The sequence below is a fragment of the Hyla sarda genome, chromosome 1 (genome assembly GCF_029499605.1).
Source record: "Hyla sarda isolate aHylSar1 chromosome 1, aHylSar1.hap1, whole genome shotgun sequence".
NCBI classification, from domain to species: Eukaryota; Metazoa; Chordata; class Amphibia; order Anura; family Hylidae; genus Hyla; species Hyla sarda.
This window is the reverse complement of record NC_079189.1, coordinates 607,970,163-607,986,550: the sequence shown is the minus strand read 5'-3', so window position 1 is coordinate 607,986,550 and position 16,388 is coordinate 607,970,163. Positions and strand designations below refer to the sequence as shown.

The 16,388-nt window shown below is 35.3% G+C and overlaps 1 protein-coding gene across 1 annotated transcript in view; it reads right to left on the bottom strand.

The window, feature by feature from the left end:
• The window catches only part of LOC130299651 (uncharacterized), a 58,000-nt gene that overhangs the window by 39,045 nt on the left and 2,567 nt on the right, over positions 1-16,388 (bottom strand). The window contains exons 2-4 of the mRNA XM_056551485.1: positions 14,167-14,749; positions 9,132-11,080; positions 5,619-5,864 (exon numbers count right to left, since the gene is read on the bottom strand). Coding sequence (XP_056407460.1) covers positions 5,619-5,864; positions 9,132-11,080; positions 14,167-14,740 — 2,769 coding nt within the window. The 5' untranslated portion in view covers positions 14,741-14,749. The remainder of the gene's footprint in view (positions 1-5,618; positions 5,865-9,131; positions 11,081-14,166; positions 14,750-16,388) is intronic.

Sequence of the window (16,388 nt, the reverse complement as noted above, 5' to 3'; positions counted from 1 at the left end):
TATGTCAGAGGACGGTGACTGTAGGTGTCTATGTGGATAAGAAGATGTATGGACACCGACAATAACAGGACAAAATACACTAAATGTCTGTATTATAGTATATACATGTATTATAGTATATACATGTATTATAGTATTATAGTATATACATGTATTATAGTATTATAGCATATACATGTATTATAGTATTATAGTATATACATGTATTATAGTATTATAGTATATACATGTATTATAGTATTATAGTATATACATGTATTATAGTATTATAGTATATACATGTATTATAGTATTATAGTATATACATGTATTATAGTATTATAGTATATACCTGTATTATAGTATTATAGTATATACATGTATTATAGTATTATAGTATATACATGTATTATAGTATTATAGTATATACATGTATTATAGTATTATAGTATATACATGTATTATAGTATTATAGTATATACATGTATTATAGTATTATAGTATATACATGTATTATAGTATTATAGTATATACATGTATTATAGTATTATAGTATATACATGTATTATAGTATTATAGTATATACCTGTATTATAGTATTATAGTATATACATGTATTATAGTATTATAGTATATACATGTATTATAGTATTATAGTATATACATGTATTATAGTATTATAGTATATACATGTATTATAGTATTATAGTATATACATGTATTATAGTATTATAGTATATACATGTATTAATTATAGTATTATAGGATATACATGTATTATAGTATTATAGGATATACTTGTATTATAGTGTATATGTCAGAGGACGGTGACTGTAGGTGTCTATGTGGATAAGAAGATGTATGGACACCGACAATAACAGGACAAATACACTAAATGTCTGTATTATAGTATATACATGTATTATAGTATTATAGTATATATATGTATTATAGTATTATAGTATATACATGTATTATAGTATTATAGTATATACATGTATTATAGTATTATAGTATATACATGTATTATAGTATTATAGTATATACATGTATTATAGTATTATAGTGTATACATGTATTATAGTAGTATAGTATATACATGTATTATAGTATTATAGTATATACATGTATTATAGTATTATAGTGTATACATGTATTATAGTAGTATAGTATATACATGTATTATAGTATTATAGTATATACATGTATTATAGTGTATATGTCAGAGGACGGTGACTGTAGGTGTCTATGTGGATAAGAAGATGTATGGACACCGACAATAACAGGACAAAATACACTAAATGTCTGTATTATAGTATATACATGTATTATAGTATTATAGTATATACGTGTATTATAGTATTATAGTATATACATGTATTATAGTATTATAGTATATACATGTATTATAGTATTATAGTATATACATGTATTATAGTATTATAGTATATACATGTATTATAGTATATACATGTATTATAGTATTATAGTATATACATGTATTATAGTATTATAGTATATACATGTATTATAGTATTATAGTATATACATGTATTATAGTATTATAGTATATACGTGTATTATAGTATTATAGTATATACATGTATTATAGTATTATAGCATATGCATGTATTATAGTATTATAGTATATACATGTATTATAGTATTATATTATATACATGTATTATAGTATTATAGCATATACATGTATTATAGTATTATAGCATATACATGTATTATAGTATTATAGTATATACATGTATTATAGTATTATAGTATATACATGTATTATAGTATTATAGTATATACATGTATTATAGTATATACATGTATTATAGTATTATAGTATATACATGTATTATAGTATTATAGTATATACATGTATTATAGTATTATAGCATATACATGTATTATAGTATTATAGTATATACATGTATTATAGTATATACATGTATTATAGTATTATAGTATATACATGTATTATAGTATTATAGCATATACATGTATTATAGTATTATAGCATATACATGTATTATAGTATTATAGTATATACATGTATTATAGTATTATAGTATATACGTGTATCATAGTATTATAGTATATACGTGTATTATAGTATTATAGTATATACATGTATTATAGTATTATAGTATATACATGTATTATAGTATTATAGGATATACATGTATTATAGTATTATAGGATATACATGTATTATAGTATTATAGTGTATACATGTATTATAGTATTATAGTGTATACATGTATTATAGTATTATAGTGTATACATGTATTATAGTATTATAGTATATACATGTATTATAGTATTATAGTATATACATGTATTATAGTATTATAGTATATACATGTATTATAGTATTATAGTATATACATGTATTATAGTATTATAGTATATACATGTATTATAGTGTATATGTCAGGGGACGGTGACTGTAGGTGTCTATGTGGATAAGAAGATGTATGGACACCGACAATAACAGGACAAAATACACTAAATGTCTGTATTATAGTATATACATGTATTATAGTATATACATGTATTATAGTATTATAGTATATACATGTATTATAGTATATACATGTATTATAGTATTATAGCATATACATGTATTATAGTATTATAGTATATACATGTATTATAGTATTATAGTATTATAGCATATACATGTATTATAGTATTATAGTATATACATGTGTTATAGTATTATAGTATATACATGTGTTATAGTATTATAGTATATACATGTATTATAGTGTATATGTCAGAGGACGGTGACTGTAGGTGTCTATGTGGATAAGAAGATGTATGGACACCGACAATAACAGGACAAAATACACTAAATGACTGTATTATAGTATATACATGTATTATAGTGTATACATGTATTATAGTATATACATGTATTATAGTATTATAGCATATACATGTATTATAGTATTATAGCATATACATGTATTATAGTATTATAGCATATACATGTATTATAGTATTATAGTATATACATGTATTATAGTATATACATGTATTATAGTATTATAGTATATACATGTATTATAGTATATACATGTATTATAGTATTATAGCATATACATGTATTATAATATATACATGTATTATAGTATATACGTGTATTATAGTATATACATGTATTATAATATTATAGTATATACATGTATTATAGTATATACATGTATTATAGTATATACACGTATTATAGTATATACATGTATTATAGTGTATATGTCAGAGGACGGTGACTGTAGGTGTCTATGTGGATAAGAAGATGTATGGACACCGACAATAACAGGACAAAATACACTAAATGTCTGTATTATAGTATATACATGTATTATAGTATTATAGTATATACATGTATTATAGTATTATAGTATATACATGTATTATAGTATTATAGTATATACATGTATTATAGTATTATAGTATATACATGTATTATAGTATTATAGTATATACATGTATTATAGTATTATAGTATATACATGTATTATAGTATATACATGTATTATAGTATTATAGTATATACACGTATTATAGTATATACATGTATTATAGTATTATAGCATATACATGTATTATAGTATTATAGCATATACATGTATTATAGTATTATAGCATATACATGTATTATAGTATTATAGTATATACATGTATTATAGTGTATATGTCAGAGGACGGTGACTGTAGGTGTCTATGTGGATAAGAAGATGTATGGACACCGACAATAACAGGACAAAATACATTAAATGTCTGTATTATAGTATATACATGTATTATAGTATTATAGTATATACATGTATTATAGTATTATAGTATATACATGTATTATAGTATTATAGTATATACATGTATTATAGTATTATAGTGTATACATGTGTTATAGTATTATAGTATATACATGTATTATAGTATTATAGTATATACATGTATTATAGTATTATAGTATATACATGTATTATAGTATATACATGTATTATAGTATTATAGTATATACATGTATTATAGTATTATAGTATATACACGTATTATAGTATATACATGTATTATAGTATTATAGCATATACATGTATTATAGTATTATAGCATATACATGTATTATAGTATTATAGCATATACATGTATTATAGTATTATAGTATATACATGTATTATAGTGTATATGTCAGAGGACGGTGACTGTAGGTGTCTATGTGGATAAGAAGATGTATGGACACCGACAATAACAGGACAAAATACATTAAATGTCTGTATTATAGTATATACATGTATTATAGTATTATAGTATATACATGTATTATAGTATTATAGTATATACATGTATTATAGTATTATAGTATATACATGTATTATAGTATTATAGTATATACATGTATTATAGTATTATAGTATATACATGTATTATAGTATATACATGTATTATAGTATTATAGTATATACATGTATTATAGTATTATAGTATATACACGTATTATAGTATTATAGTATATACATGTATTATAGTATTATAGTATATACATGTATTATAGTATTACAGTATATACATGTATTATAGTATTATAGTATATACATGTATTATAGTATTATAGTATATACATGTATTATAGTATTATAGTATATACATGTATTATAGTATTATAGTATATACACGTATTATAGTATTATAGTATATACATGTATTATAGTATTATAGTATATACATGTATTATAGTATTACAGTATATACATGTATTATAGTATTATAGTATATACATGTATTATAGTATTATAGTATATACATGTATTATAGTATTATAGTATATACATGTATTATAGTATATACATGTATTATAGTATTATAGTATATATATGTATTATAGTATTATAGTATATACATTTATTATAATATTATAGTATATACATGTATTATAGTATTATAGTATATACATGTATTATAGTATTATAGGTGTGAGAAGGTGAAAGGCATTGTGGTTGATGGTCGGTATGTGTCACCAAGGCTCCTGGCCTTGGTGAAGTAAGAGCCGGTATTTATTCAGTGTCTGCGCTGGAATGCAGACTGACACTGTTGCTGTAGTATGGCTGGAAAGCCAATCCGGGACGGCTCTTACTGGGAATGGCCAAGTGTTGGGTGGGGGCCATTCCCACAATCCAGGCTGCCTTTTGTTGGCCTTAAAGTCAGGCCACTCCATCAGCTGAGGGGGATTTGCACTTTGCAGCTAACACTGACAGAGAGCTGAGTTTTAAGATCTTCCTTGTGGAGTGTGGAAGCTGGTAAGCAGACTGCCTGGAAGCTTGGAAAAGACTTGCTTGATGCCACATGGCATGGACTCAGGTGTGAACAAACACCTAAGGAACGCAGGTGGACTTTTGTTACTTTTTCTATGATCTGCATTGAAGTCTGTTTGCTAAGTGTGAATAAAACAATGAACTTTGATTTGAAAAGTCCTGTTTCCGTGCCTCTATACTTCAACCGCACCTATCTGCAAGAGCAAGTCATCACATTTGGTTTGCGGGCAACGCAGTGAGGTCAGCAATTGAGTTGATAATTGGGAGAGACTTTCCAGGGTTCCTGTCTTTGTGGCCTCAGACAGGAGTCCCCCAAACCTGTGAGGCAAGGGTGTCCCCAATAGACTGGCCATACTCAGGGGTGACCCCGGAACCCTGGGAACCTGAGTCAGAAGAGACAGCAGTTGGTGTGGCCACCACTACAGTGGAAGAGAAGGTGTCGCCACTGAGTGTAATGGTGGGAGCTGTGGAGGAAATGCCATCAGGACCAGAGTTGGCAGACCTCAATGTCTCAGGAGAAAATTTTGGTACAGCACAGCACCAGGACCCGACTCTCTCTCGGGCCTGGGAAAATGTATTAATTGTAGAAAGTGCACCACAACAACCGGGAGCCGAGACTGTATATCCCCGTTTTGTGGTCCACCAAGAGATGCTGTACTGGGTAAACCAGGTACGGGGGGAGAATGTGGAACAATTGGTGGTGCCTAAAGCATATCGGAGACTGGTGTTAGAATTAGCCCATCAACATGTTCTGGGGGGGCACCTGGGCCAGCAGAAGACGCAGGACCAAATTTTGCAGCGTTTTTACTGACCCAGTGTGTATAAGGAGGTCGAAAGGTATTATGAATCTTGCCCAACATGCCAAATAACTAGCCACCAGCCACATTACCTTAGTCCCCTGGCCCCCCTCCCGATTATCGAGGTCCCGTTTGAACGGATCACTATGGACCATGTAGGCCCGTTGCCGAAATCCGCTAGGGGGCACCAACACATCCTGGTAGTCCTGGACTATGCGACTCGGTTTTCCGAGGCGTTACCTCTGCGACATACCTTGGCCAAACTCATAGCTAAGGAGCTAATGGAGATGTTTTCCCGAGTGGGCTTACCTAAAGAGGTATTGACTGACCAGTGCACCCCATTTATGTCAAAGGTAATGAAAGAGCTCAGTAAGTTACTGCAGGTAAAACCGCTATGGAGCTCCGTGTACCACCCGCAGACGGCCTGGTAGAAAGGTTTAACCAAACATTAGAAAATATGTTGAAGCGGGTGGTGACTAGAGATGGGAACAATAGGCATCTTTTGCTGCCCTATCTCATGTTCGCAGTGCGAGAAGTGCCCCAGGCCTCTACTGGGTTCTCGCCCTTTGAACTGCTGTACGGCAGACTTCCGCGTGGTCTGTTAGACATAGCCAAAGAGGTGTGAGAATAAATGTGTAGTTGAGTATGTCCTTAGTTAGGGAACATATGGAGGCAGCTCAGCGAGCCCAGAGCAGAGGTTATAATCGCCAGGCTCAGGTTTGGAATTTTAACCCGGGGGATCGGGTTTTGGTTCTGGTACCAACGGTCGACAGTAAGTTTCTTACTAGGTGGAAAGGTCCCTACGAAGTGATCAAAAAGGTAGGGGAGGTGACGTATAGGGTACACCAGCCCAGGTGAGGAAGCCAGAGCAAGTGTACCATGTAAACTTGTTGAAACCTTGGAAAGATAGGGGGACTAGTGTGGAGGACAGCCCCCGGCCAGGTTTGTTAGGGGTGGAGTTTCCCGTCCCTCAGTCTGGTGCAAGGGAAGCAGTTACCACAGTGAAAACTGCTGACATCCTTTCCTCTACACAGACTCAGGAGGCCAGGGAGTTTGTCAGTAGCAACACCGATGTGTTCTCAGACCTTCCTTCACTCCCATAGTCTCAACATGCTGCAATTTTGAAAAACTGAAAAACGACAAAGAATAGTGAAAAAACGCCAAAAGGATAAAAAAAAAAAAACGCCAAAATGAAAAACGCCAAGTGGAAAAGGCATTTTGCGTTTTCCTATTTATTTACAAATAACATCTGGCCACAGCATTTTTTCCACTGAAAAAAACGCAGTGCAGCAGATTTGGCGTTTTTCTTGCCATTTTTTTTAAAAAAGTGGAAACTTAGCCTCACAGAGATTTCCTGTGCGTACATTACCGTGTGAACATAGCCTTACCCCTTATATATCCTTATACAGCTATTGTTATAACCACAAGCATTAACCCTTACGTACCCTGTTCCCCCATCAGACCTGTGTAATATGGGGGCAGGGGGCCTATGGTACGCCATGACAGCCGGGCCAACAATTGTCTATAAATGTTCCCCAACACCTATAGGACTTTTTATAATGTGTAAAGTTTTTCCATCAGAATAATGTCCTAGAACAGTGGTTCTCAACCTTTTTGGCGACTGTACCCCAAAAGGCTGAGAGTATGTCCATGGGTACCCCCTCGCGCAAGGGGTACCCGTGGACAAAATGCATCCCCCATCCATCTTAATCCCCTTGTGTTATTATTCCTCCTCCATATTAATCCCCTTGTGTTATTATTCCCCCTCCATATTAATCCCCTTTTGTTATTATTCCTCCTCCATCTTTATCCCCTTGTGTTATTATTCCTCCTCCATCTTTATCCCTTGTGTTATTATTCCTCCTCCATCTTTATCCCCTTGTGTTATTATTCCCCCTCCATCTTTATCCCCTTGTGTTATTATTCCCCCTGCATCTTTATCCCCTTGTGTTATTATTCCTCCTCCATCTTTATCCCCTTGTTATTATTCCTCCTCCATCTTTATCCCCTTGTGTTATTATTCCTCCTCCATCTTTATCCCCCTGTGTTATTATTCCCCCTCCATCTTTATCCCCTTTTGTTATTATTCCTCCTCCTCCATCTTTATCCCCTTGTGTTATTATTCCCCCTCCATCTTTATCCCCTTGTGTTATTATTCCCCCTCCATCTTTATCCCCTTGTGTTATTATTCCCCCTCCATCTTTATCCCCTTGTGTTATTATTCCTCCTCCATCTTTATCCCCTTTTGTTATTATTCCTCCTCCTCCATCTTTATCCCCTTGTGTTATTATTCCTCCTCCATCTTTATCCCCTTGTGTCATTATTCCTCCTCCATTTTTATCCACTTGTGTTATTAATACCACCTCCATCTTTATCCCCTTATGCTATTATTATCCAATATGGGTTAATCACTTCTCCCCCCTCCATCTTAATCCCCTTGTGTTATTATTCCCCCCTCCATCTGTGCTATTATTATCCAATATGACAAAAGGGGATCAGAGGGGGGGGGGGATAATGGCACAAAGGGATTAAGGTGGTGGATGGTTGGGAATTATCACCCCCCCCCCCTCATATCGATCCCCTTTTCCCATTATCCCCCCGCCCCCCTCTGGTCACCTTTTGCCATTATCCTTCTCCCCCTCCATCTTGATGCATTGTGCTTCATTTCTCCCCATCCCCCTCCGCCATTATCTCTCTCCCCTCCATCTTAATGCCCTCTTCTCTTTCTAACTGGAATAAGTCCCTTCTCTCTGAGGTGTTTGGGTCTCCAGTAGCAGCTCCCCATAGATTATGCCTGTTGGGTCTTCTCCATGAGGAGCAGTGAATATCACAACCATATATCACACTCTTTTCCTACCATGTAAACTATAGTGATGACATCGCTGGATCGGTGACTACGTTCTAAAAGAAAACTTTTATTAACAATTGGGAACAAGTTTGGAGATGCAGTATATGATATATGTATAAATGTCAGATATCCTATGTACATGGTTAATATATAGATGTGTTATCTGCATCATTTATTGCTCTGAATTGTCTTCACTCCTGTGTGAATTCTTAGATGTCTGATAAGATTTGATATCTGAGTAAAACATTTCCCACATTCTGAACATACAAATGGCTTCTCTCCAGTGTGAGTCATTTGATGTTTAACAAGATATGATTTCTGAGCAAAATATTTACCACATTCCGGACATAAAAATGGCTTCTCTCCCGTGTGAATTTTTTGATGTTGAACAAGATGTGATTTTAGAGTAAAACATCTCCCACATTCTAAACATGAAAATGGTTTCTCGCCTGTGTGAGTTCTTTGATGTCTAACAAGATCTGATTTCTGATTAAAACCTTTTTCACATTGTGAACATGAAAATGGCTTCTCTCCTGTATGAATTTTTTGATGTTGACCAAGATTTGATTTGTCAGTAAAACATTTCCCACATTTTGAACATAAAAATGGCTTCTCTGTGTGCATTTTTTGATGCTTGACAAGAAGAGATTTCAGAGTAAATTGTTTTCCACATTCTGAACAATAAATCGGCTTCTCTACTGTGTGAATTCTTAGATGTCTTACAAGTATTGATTTCTTTGTAAAATATTTACAACATTCTGTACATGAAAATGGCTTCTCTCCTGCGTAAGCTTTTTGATGTTCAACAAGAATTGAATTCAGAGTAAAACATTTTCCACATTTTTCACCTGTGTGACTTTTTTGATGTTTAAAAAGCTGTGATTTATTGTTATAACATTTTCCACATTCTGGACATAAAAATGGCTTTTCTCCTGTGTGAGTTCTTAGATGTGTGTTAAGTATTGATTTGTGAGTGAAATATTTCCCACATTCTAAACAGAAATATGGCTTCTCTCCTGTGTGAATTCGTTGATGACTAACAAGAGTTGATTTCTCGGTAAAACATTTTCCACATTCTGAACATGAAAATGGCTTCTCTCCTCTGTGAATTCTTTGATGTTTAACAAGATGTGATTTGTGAATAAAACATCTCCCACATTCTGCACATGAAAATGGCTTCTCTCCTGTGTGAATTCGTTGATGATTCACAAGAGATGATTTCTCGGTAAAACGTTTTCCACATTCTGGACATAAAAATGGCTTCTCTCCTGTGTGATATCTTTGATGATTAACTAGATATGATTTGTGACTAAAACATCTCCTACATTCTGCACATGAAAATGGCTTCTCTCCTGTGTGAATTCGTTGATGTTTCACAAGAGTTGATTTCTCGGTAAAACATTTTCCACATTCTGAACATGAAAATGGCTTCTCTCCTCTGTGAATTCTTTGATGTTTAACAATATGTGATTTGTAAATAAAACATCTCCCACATTCTGCACATGAAAATGGCTTCTCTCCTGTGTGAATTCGTTGATGATTCACAAGAGATGATTTCTCGGTAAAACGTTTTCCACATTCTGGACATAAAAATGGCTTCTCTCCTGTGTGAATTCTTTGATGATTAACTAGATGTGATTTGTGACCAAAACATTTCCCACATTCTGCACATGAAAATGGCTTCTCACCTGTGTGAATTCGTTGATGTTTCACGAGAGTTGATTTCTCTGTAAAACATTTTCCACATTCTGAACATGAAAATGGCTTCTCTCCTCTGTGAATTCTTTGATGTTTAACAAGATGTGATTTGTGAATAAAACATCTCTCACATTCTGCACATGAAAATGGCTTCTCTCCTGTGTGAATTCTTTGATGATCAGCAAGAGATGATTTCTTGGTAAAACATTTCCCACATTCTGGACATGAAAATCGCTTTTCCATATTTTGCTTAACAGACTGAGAGGAATCTTTAGGTTGGACTTGTATAACAGGATGAGATGAGAGATCTTGGCTGTGAAGGGCTGAGGGTGTATCTGGGATAATGGAATGTTCTTCATATGTATCTTGTGTGATACCATCATCTGCTTTATAATCTGAAGATATAAGATTCTCCTCTGATCTCCTGGTACAGTCATCTGCCAAGGATAAAACAGATTATATTTTTTATATATTTTACATCTACAGGGTCATATGAGGGTTTGTTTTTTGTGGGACCAATTGTACTTTGTAATTACACAATCTGTAATTTGATATTCCGCGCACTGTGATACAAAATCTGTTTTTTTTATGGGTGGGAATGGGAGTAAAATAAAATTTTATTATGGGAGGGGTTTATTTATATTTTCAAAAACTTACAAAATATCATGAGTCACATGGTCTCCAGAGGGTGTGGCTATGTTGCAGGGGGGAGTAAATAGCAGGGTAAACTACTGAACTCATGCTATCCACCCTCATTTTGCACCATAACCACTAATACCCCTCCTTCCCCTAAGATCATGTGACTTATAGAATATTGTCTCTGGCCACATGGAATGCTGGGAAAGGTCAGAGACAACAGTAAAATAATAATAGAGGCAAATTACACAGGATTATAACTAGACATCATGGGCTCATGATGTCTAGTTATAATCCTGTGCATTTTCGTTTTTTACTCCTTATCTTTAAAAAATCATAACTCTTTCAATTTTGCACCTAAAAATCCATACAATTGCTTATTTTTTGCGCCACCAATTCTACTTTGTAATGACGTCAGTCATTGTGCCCAAAAATCTATGGTGAAACGGAAAAAAAAATCATTGTGAGACAAAATTGAAAAAAAAACGTCATTTTGTAACTTTTGGGGGCTTCCGTTTCTACGTAGTATATTTTTCGGTAAAAATGACACCTGATATTTATTCTGTAGGTCCATACGATTAAAATGATACCCTATTTGTATAGGTTTGATTTTGTCGTACTTCTGGAAAAAATCATAACTTCATGCAGGAAAATGTATACGTTTAAAATTGTCATCTTCTGACCCCTATAACTTTTTTATTTTTCCGTGTATGGGGCGGTATGAGGACTCATTTCTGCGCAGTGATCTGAAGTTTTTTACCGGTACCATTTTTGCATTGATAGGACTTATTGATCACTATTTTGGACTTTGGAATTTTTTTGCGCGCACGCCATTGACCGAGCGGTTTAATTAACGATATATTTTTATAATTCGGACATTTACGCACGCGGCGATACCATGTATGTTTATTTTTATTTACACTGTGTTTTTTTTTTTAATGGGAAAAGGGGGGTGATTCAAACTTTTAATAGGGAAGGGGTTAAATGATCTTTATTCACTCTTTTTTTTCACTTTTTTTTGCAGTGTTATAGGTCCCATAGGGACCTATAACACTGCACACACTGATCTCCTATACTGATCATTGTTATCCCATAGGGACCTATAACACTGCACACACTGATCTCTTATACTGATCATTGTTATCCCATAGGGACCTATAACACTGCATACACTGATCTTTATCATTGATCACTGGTTTCTCATAAGAAACCAGTGATCGATGATTCTGCCGCTTGACTGCTCATGCCTGGATCTCAGGCACTGAGCAGTCATTCGGCGATCGGACAGCGAGGAGGCAGGTAGGGGCCCTCCCGCTTTCCTGTAAGCTGTTCGGGATGCCGCGATTTCGCCGTGACTATCCCGAACAGCCCACTGAGCTAGCCGGCATGCTTTTGGTTTCACTTTAGACGTGGCGTTCAACTTTGAACGCCGCGTCTAAAGGGTTAATAGCGCGCGGCACAGCGATAAATGCCGCGCGCTAATAGCCACGGGTCCCGGCCTTTGTTAGAAGCTTGGCCCGACCCGCTATGACTCCGTGGCCCCGCGTTATAGATCGGGAGTGGACACGACGTTCCAGTAAGTCATGTGTCCTTAAGGGGTTAAGGAAAGTACCCCTGGAATACCCCTTTGAAGAAGCACTGAGGGATTGAATTTTTACTTATATAGTGCAGCATAGACTATAAGAGAATAATATATAGGTTCTTGTGTATGCCTTGTGTTTACCTGTTTTAGCTGATGTGGCAGGCATGGGTTTTCATTTTTATTTTCTCAAGTTGCCTACATTTCCCATGAATCCTCTGGCTTTGCCGAGAGGGGGAGGGGTCTCATCACTGCACCTGGTTATCTAATTAGTTCAGGTGAACTGATTAGACTTCAGTGGGTTGAGGTCAGTTCACATTATCTGCAGTTTTGATGCATTTTCTTATTCAAAGTGCATTTTTTAAAGAAAAGAGAAAGTGGTTTGACCTATAATTACAGCTGAGATATTTTATGAAGTCTTTAGGCTGTGTTCCTAATCTTATAAAATCTCTGGTAAATAGTAAAATTTTTGCTGAGATTTTGTGGAAAGCATGGCAAAAACAAGAAAACAATGCAAAACACAACTTCAGGCGAGGTGTAAATAAACTATATAATCTGATTTCTCAGACATAGCAGCAGCAGCAGTCAGAACAAGGAGGGGAGGTGTATAACTACAGTGGTCCCTCAACATACGATGGTAATTCGTTCCAAATGACCCATCGTTTGTCGAATCCATCGTATGTTGAGGGATCCGTGCAATGTGAAGTATAGGAAGTTATACTCACCTGTCCCCGCCGCTCCGGACCGCGTCCTCACCGCTCCCGCTGCTGTCCCAGGGGCTCCCGATGCTGTCCCGCTGCTCCGGGGTCGTCTTCGGGATCCTCCGGCTTCTTCCGCATCTTCTGCAGGGTCCGGGCCTCGCTTTCTGGTGACGTTATTACGTTGCTGCGCCGGCGCGGCGTGCGTAGTGACGTAATAACGACGCCGGAAAGCGAGGCCCGGACCCCGGAGAAGATGCGGAAGATGCCGGAGGATCACGAAGTGGACCCGGAGCAGCGGGAATAGGTGAGCGAACCTGCCAGGGATGCTTAAACTGCTATGCGACAGCAGCTTAAGCATTTTGCGCTGTCGGATAGCAGTTAATGCGGTTACTATACTATATATCCTGATCCCATAGAGAAAGCAGCAGCTGAATAGAGATAGAGCTATAGGGGAAGGGGTATAACTACTATATATTTTGATCCCATAGAGATAGCAGAAGTATACAGATAGAGCTGGAGGGGAGGTGTTTAACTACTATATATCCTGATCAATAGAGATAGCAGCAGCAGCAGTATATATTCTTTGCATTTAGTGTCTACTAGTTACCTGGGTGGTAAGCTATAGGAATTTCCTCCTTATACTGCTCATCACAGCTTACATCTGTCTCTTCTTCTTCTTCCTCCTTTATGTCTGTAGTATTAACATAGTTCAGATCTTTTCCTGTAGAAATGTCCTCCATATACTGCTCATCACCGCTCAAATCTGTCTCTTCTTCTTCTTCCTTTATGTCTGTAGTATTAACATAGTTCAGATCTTTCCCTGTAGGAATATCCTCCTTATACTGATCATCACCGCTCACATCTGTCTCTTCTTCTTCTTTTATGTCTGTAGCATTAGCATAGTTTAGATCTTTTCCTGTAGAAATGTCTTCCATATACTGCTCATCACCGCTCAAATCTGTCTCTTCTTCTTCTTCCTTTATGTCTGTAGAATTAATATAGATCAGATCGTTCCCTGTAGGAATGTCCTCCTTATACTGCTCATCACTGCTCACATCTGTCTCTTCTTTTTCCTTTATGTCTGTAGCATTAATATACATCAGATCTTTCCCTGTAGGAATGTCCTCCTTATACTGCTTATCACCACTCATATCTGTCTCTAGAGCATTAATACTGTTCATATCTTCACCCTAATTCATAAGAAAAAATTTAGTAAAAATCATCAGACAGTAGGAGAAGTCACATGGAAAGTTTTATATAAGCATAAAATATCATTAAATTATAATGAATATCAAATTGACAGGATGAGTTATCTGAGCCCCATTTACAGTGAAGGAAATAAGTATTGAGATAGGAACTACCAAATATGGCACTTTTGATGTCTCCAAGATAAAGTTATAGTAGAGGGGGCCAATTAGGTCATGTTTGGGGTCTGTGGGGGACTTAGGGTTCTTGAGAAGGAGAACAGAAAAGTCTTGGGGGACTAAGGTTGTTTTTGGGTTTATCTAACGTCTATGGACAATATAGAGGGATTAGCGTTGCTGGAAAAGCAGGGGGCACTTGGTAAGCAGCTGTGGTGGGCTGACCCTAGTGGGGTGGGGACTTGATGGTCCCAAACATATGGGTCCCCCTTTGACTGTAAACGTCTTGGCCTAATTCAGGTCGAGTTAGTGATTTATCCCTAATGGTGCAAGTTATGACCCGGTATGAATAATGATATAATGACCCCGGAGGTTGGGGAATCATATTCTATTATTTAATTTTATTCCTAATTTTTTATTTTTTTTGTTTAGATTATTTCTTTATATTTATTTTTTAATATATTTTTTCATATTTATTTATATTTTTTTACTCACATTTTTTGTCTTTTTTTTATTGTTTTATATAAAAAAAATTATAATTTTTTTATTATTCATTCTTTATTTAGAATTATTTCATTTTTACTAACATTATTCTTTTTGTTAAAAGCCTACCTCTGTTGGGTCTTTCTGCACACACTTTGTGTTGGTTATGATTGCCGGGATAACGGGTCAGACGTGCGAGGGAGCCACATGACTCTGATCATGTGTACGGAAGGCTGGCAGCGCCATAGTACGGAGGTGGTAGATGTCTCCTCCTTATTGTGAAGTATGTATTATTTCTCTAATTATTATAGGCTTACATGTGTCTGCATTGTGTAATTATATGTCATCGATGTAAAAATATGATTTTCAAGCGGTCTTTTAACTTTGTGGATATTTTTTGTCCACTTATGCACTACATCACTATTATGGTATCTATGCACTTTATTATTTATCAATATATTAACTTACTTATGTAGTTTTTAGGGGTCTGAATCGCCAAGAATTTGGCGATTCGATTCGAATCGCGATACCAGTGTGGCGATTCGATATATCCCGATATATCGCGATACCGTCTAGGTGACGATACATCGCAATATATCCCGATACATCGCCCACCTGGGAGCATTCATAGATCCCAATAGATCTAGTACTCCGGTGCTCACTTTTCTCATGTTATCCTGTCCGGGCTGCAAAATAAAATAAAACGTACTTTATCTTACCTGCCAACGAGCCCCCGGAGCTCCGGTACAGGTGTTGGGTCCCCGGGCTGTATTCTTCTTACTTCCTGTTAGCCCGGCACGTCACATGGAGCTTCAGCCTATCACTGGCTGAGGCGGGACATCGCTGCGGCCAGTGATAGGCTGAAGCTCCATGTGACGTGCCAGGCTAACAGGAAGTAAGAAGAATACAGCCCGGGGACCGAACACCTGTACCGGAGCTCCGGGGGCTCGTTGGCAGGTAAGATAAAGTGCGTTTTCTTTTATTT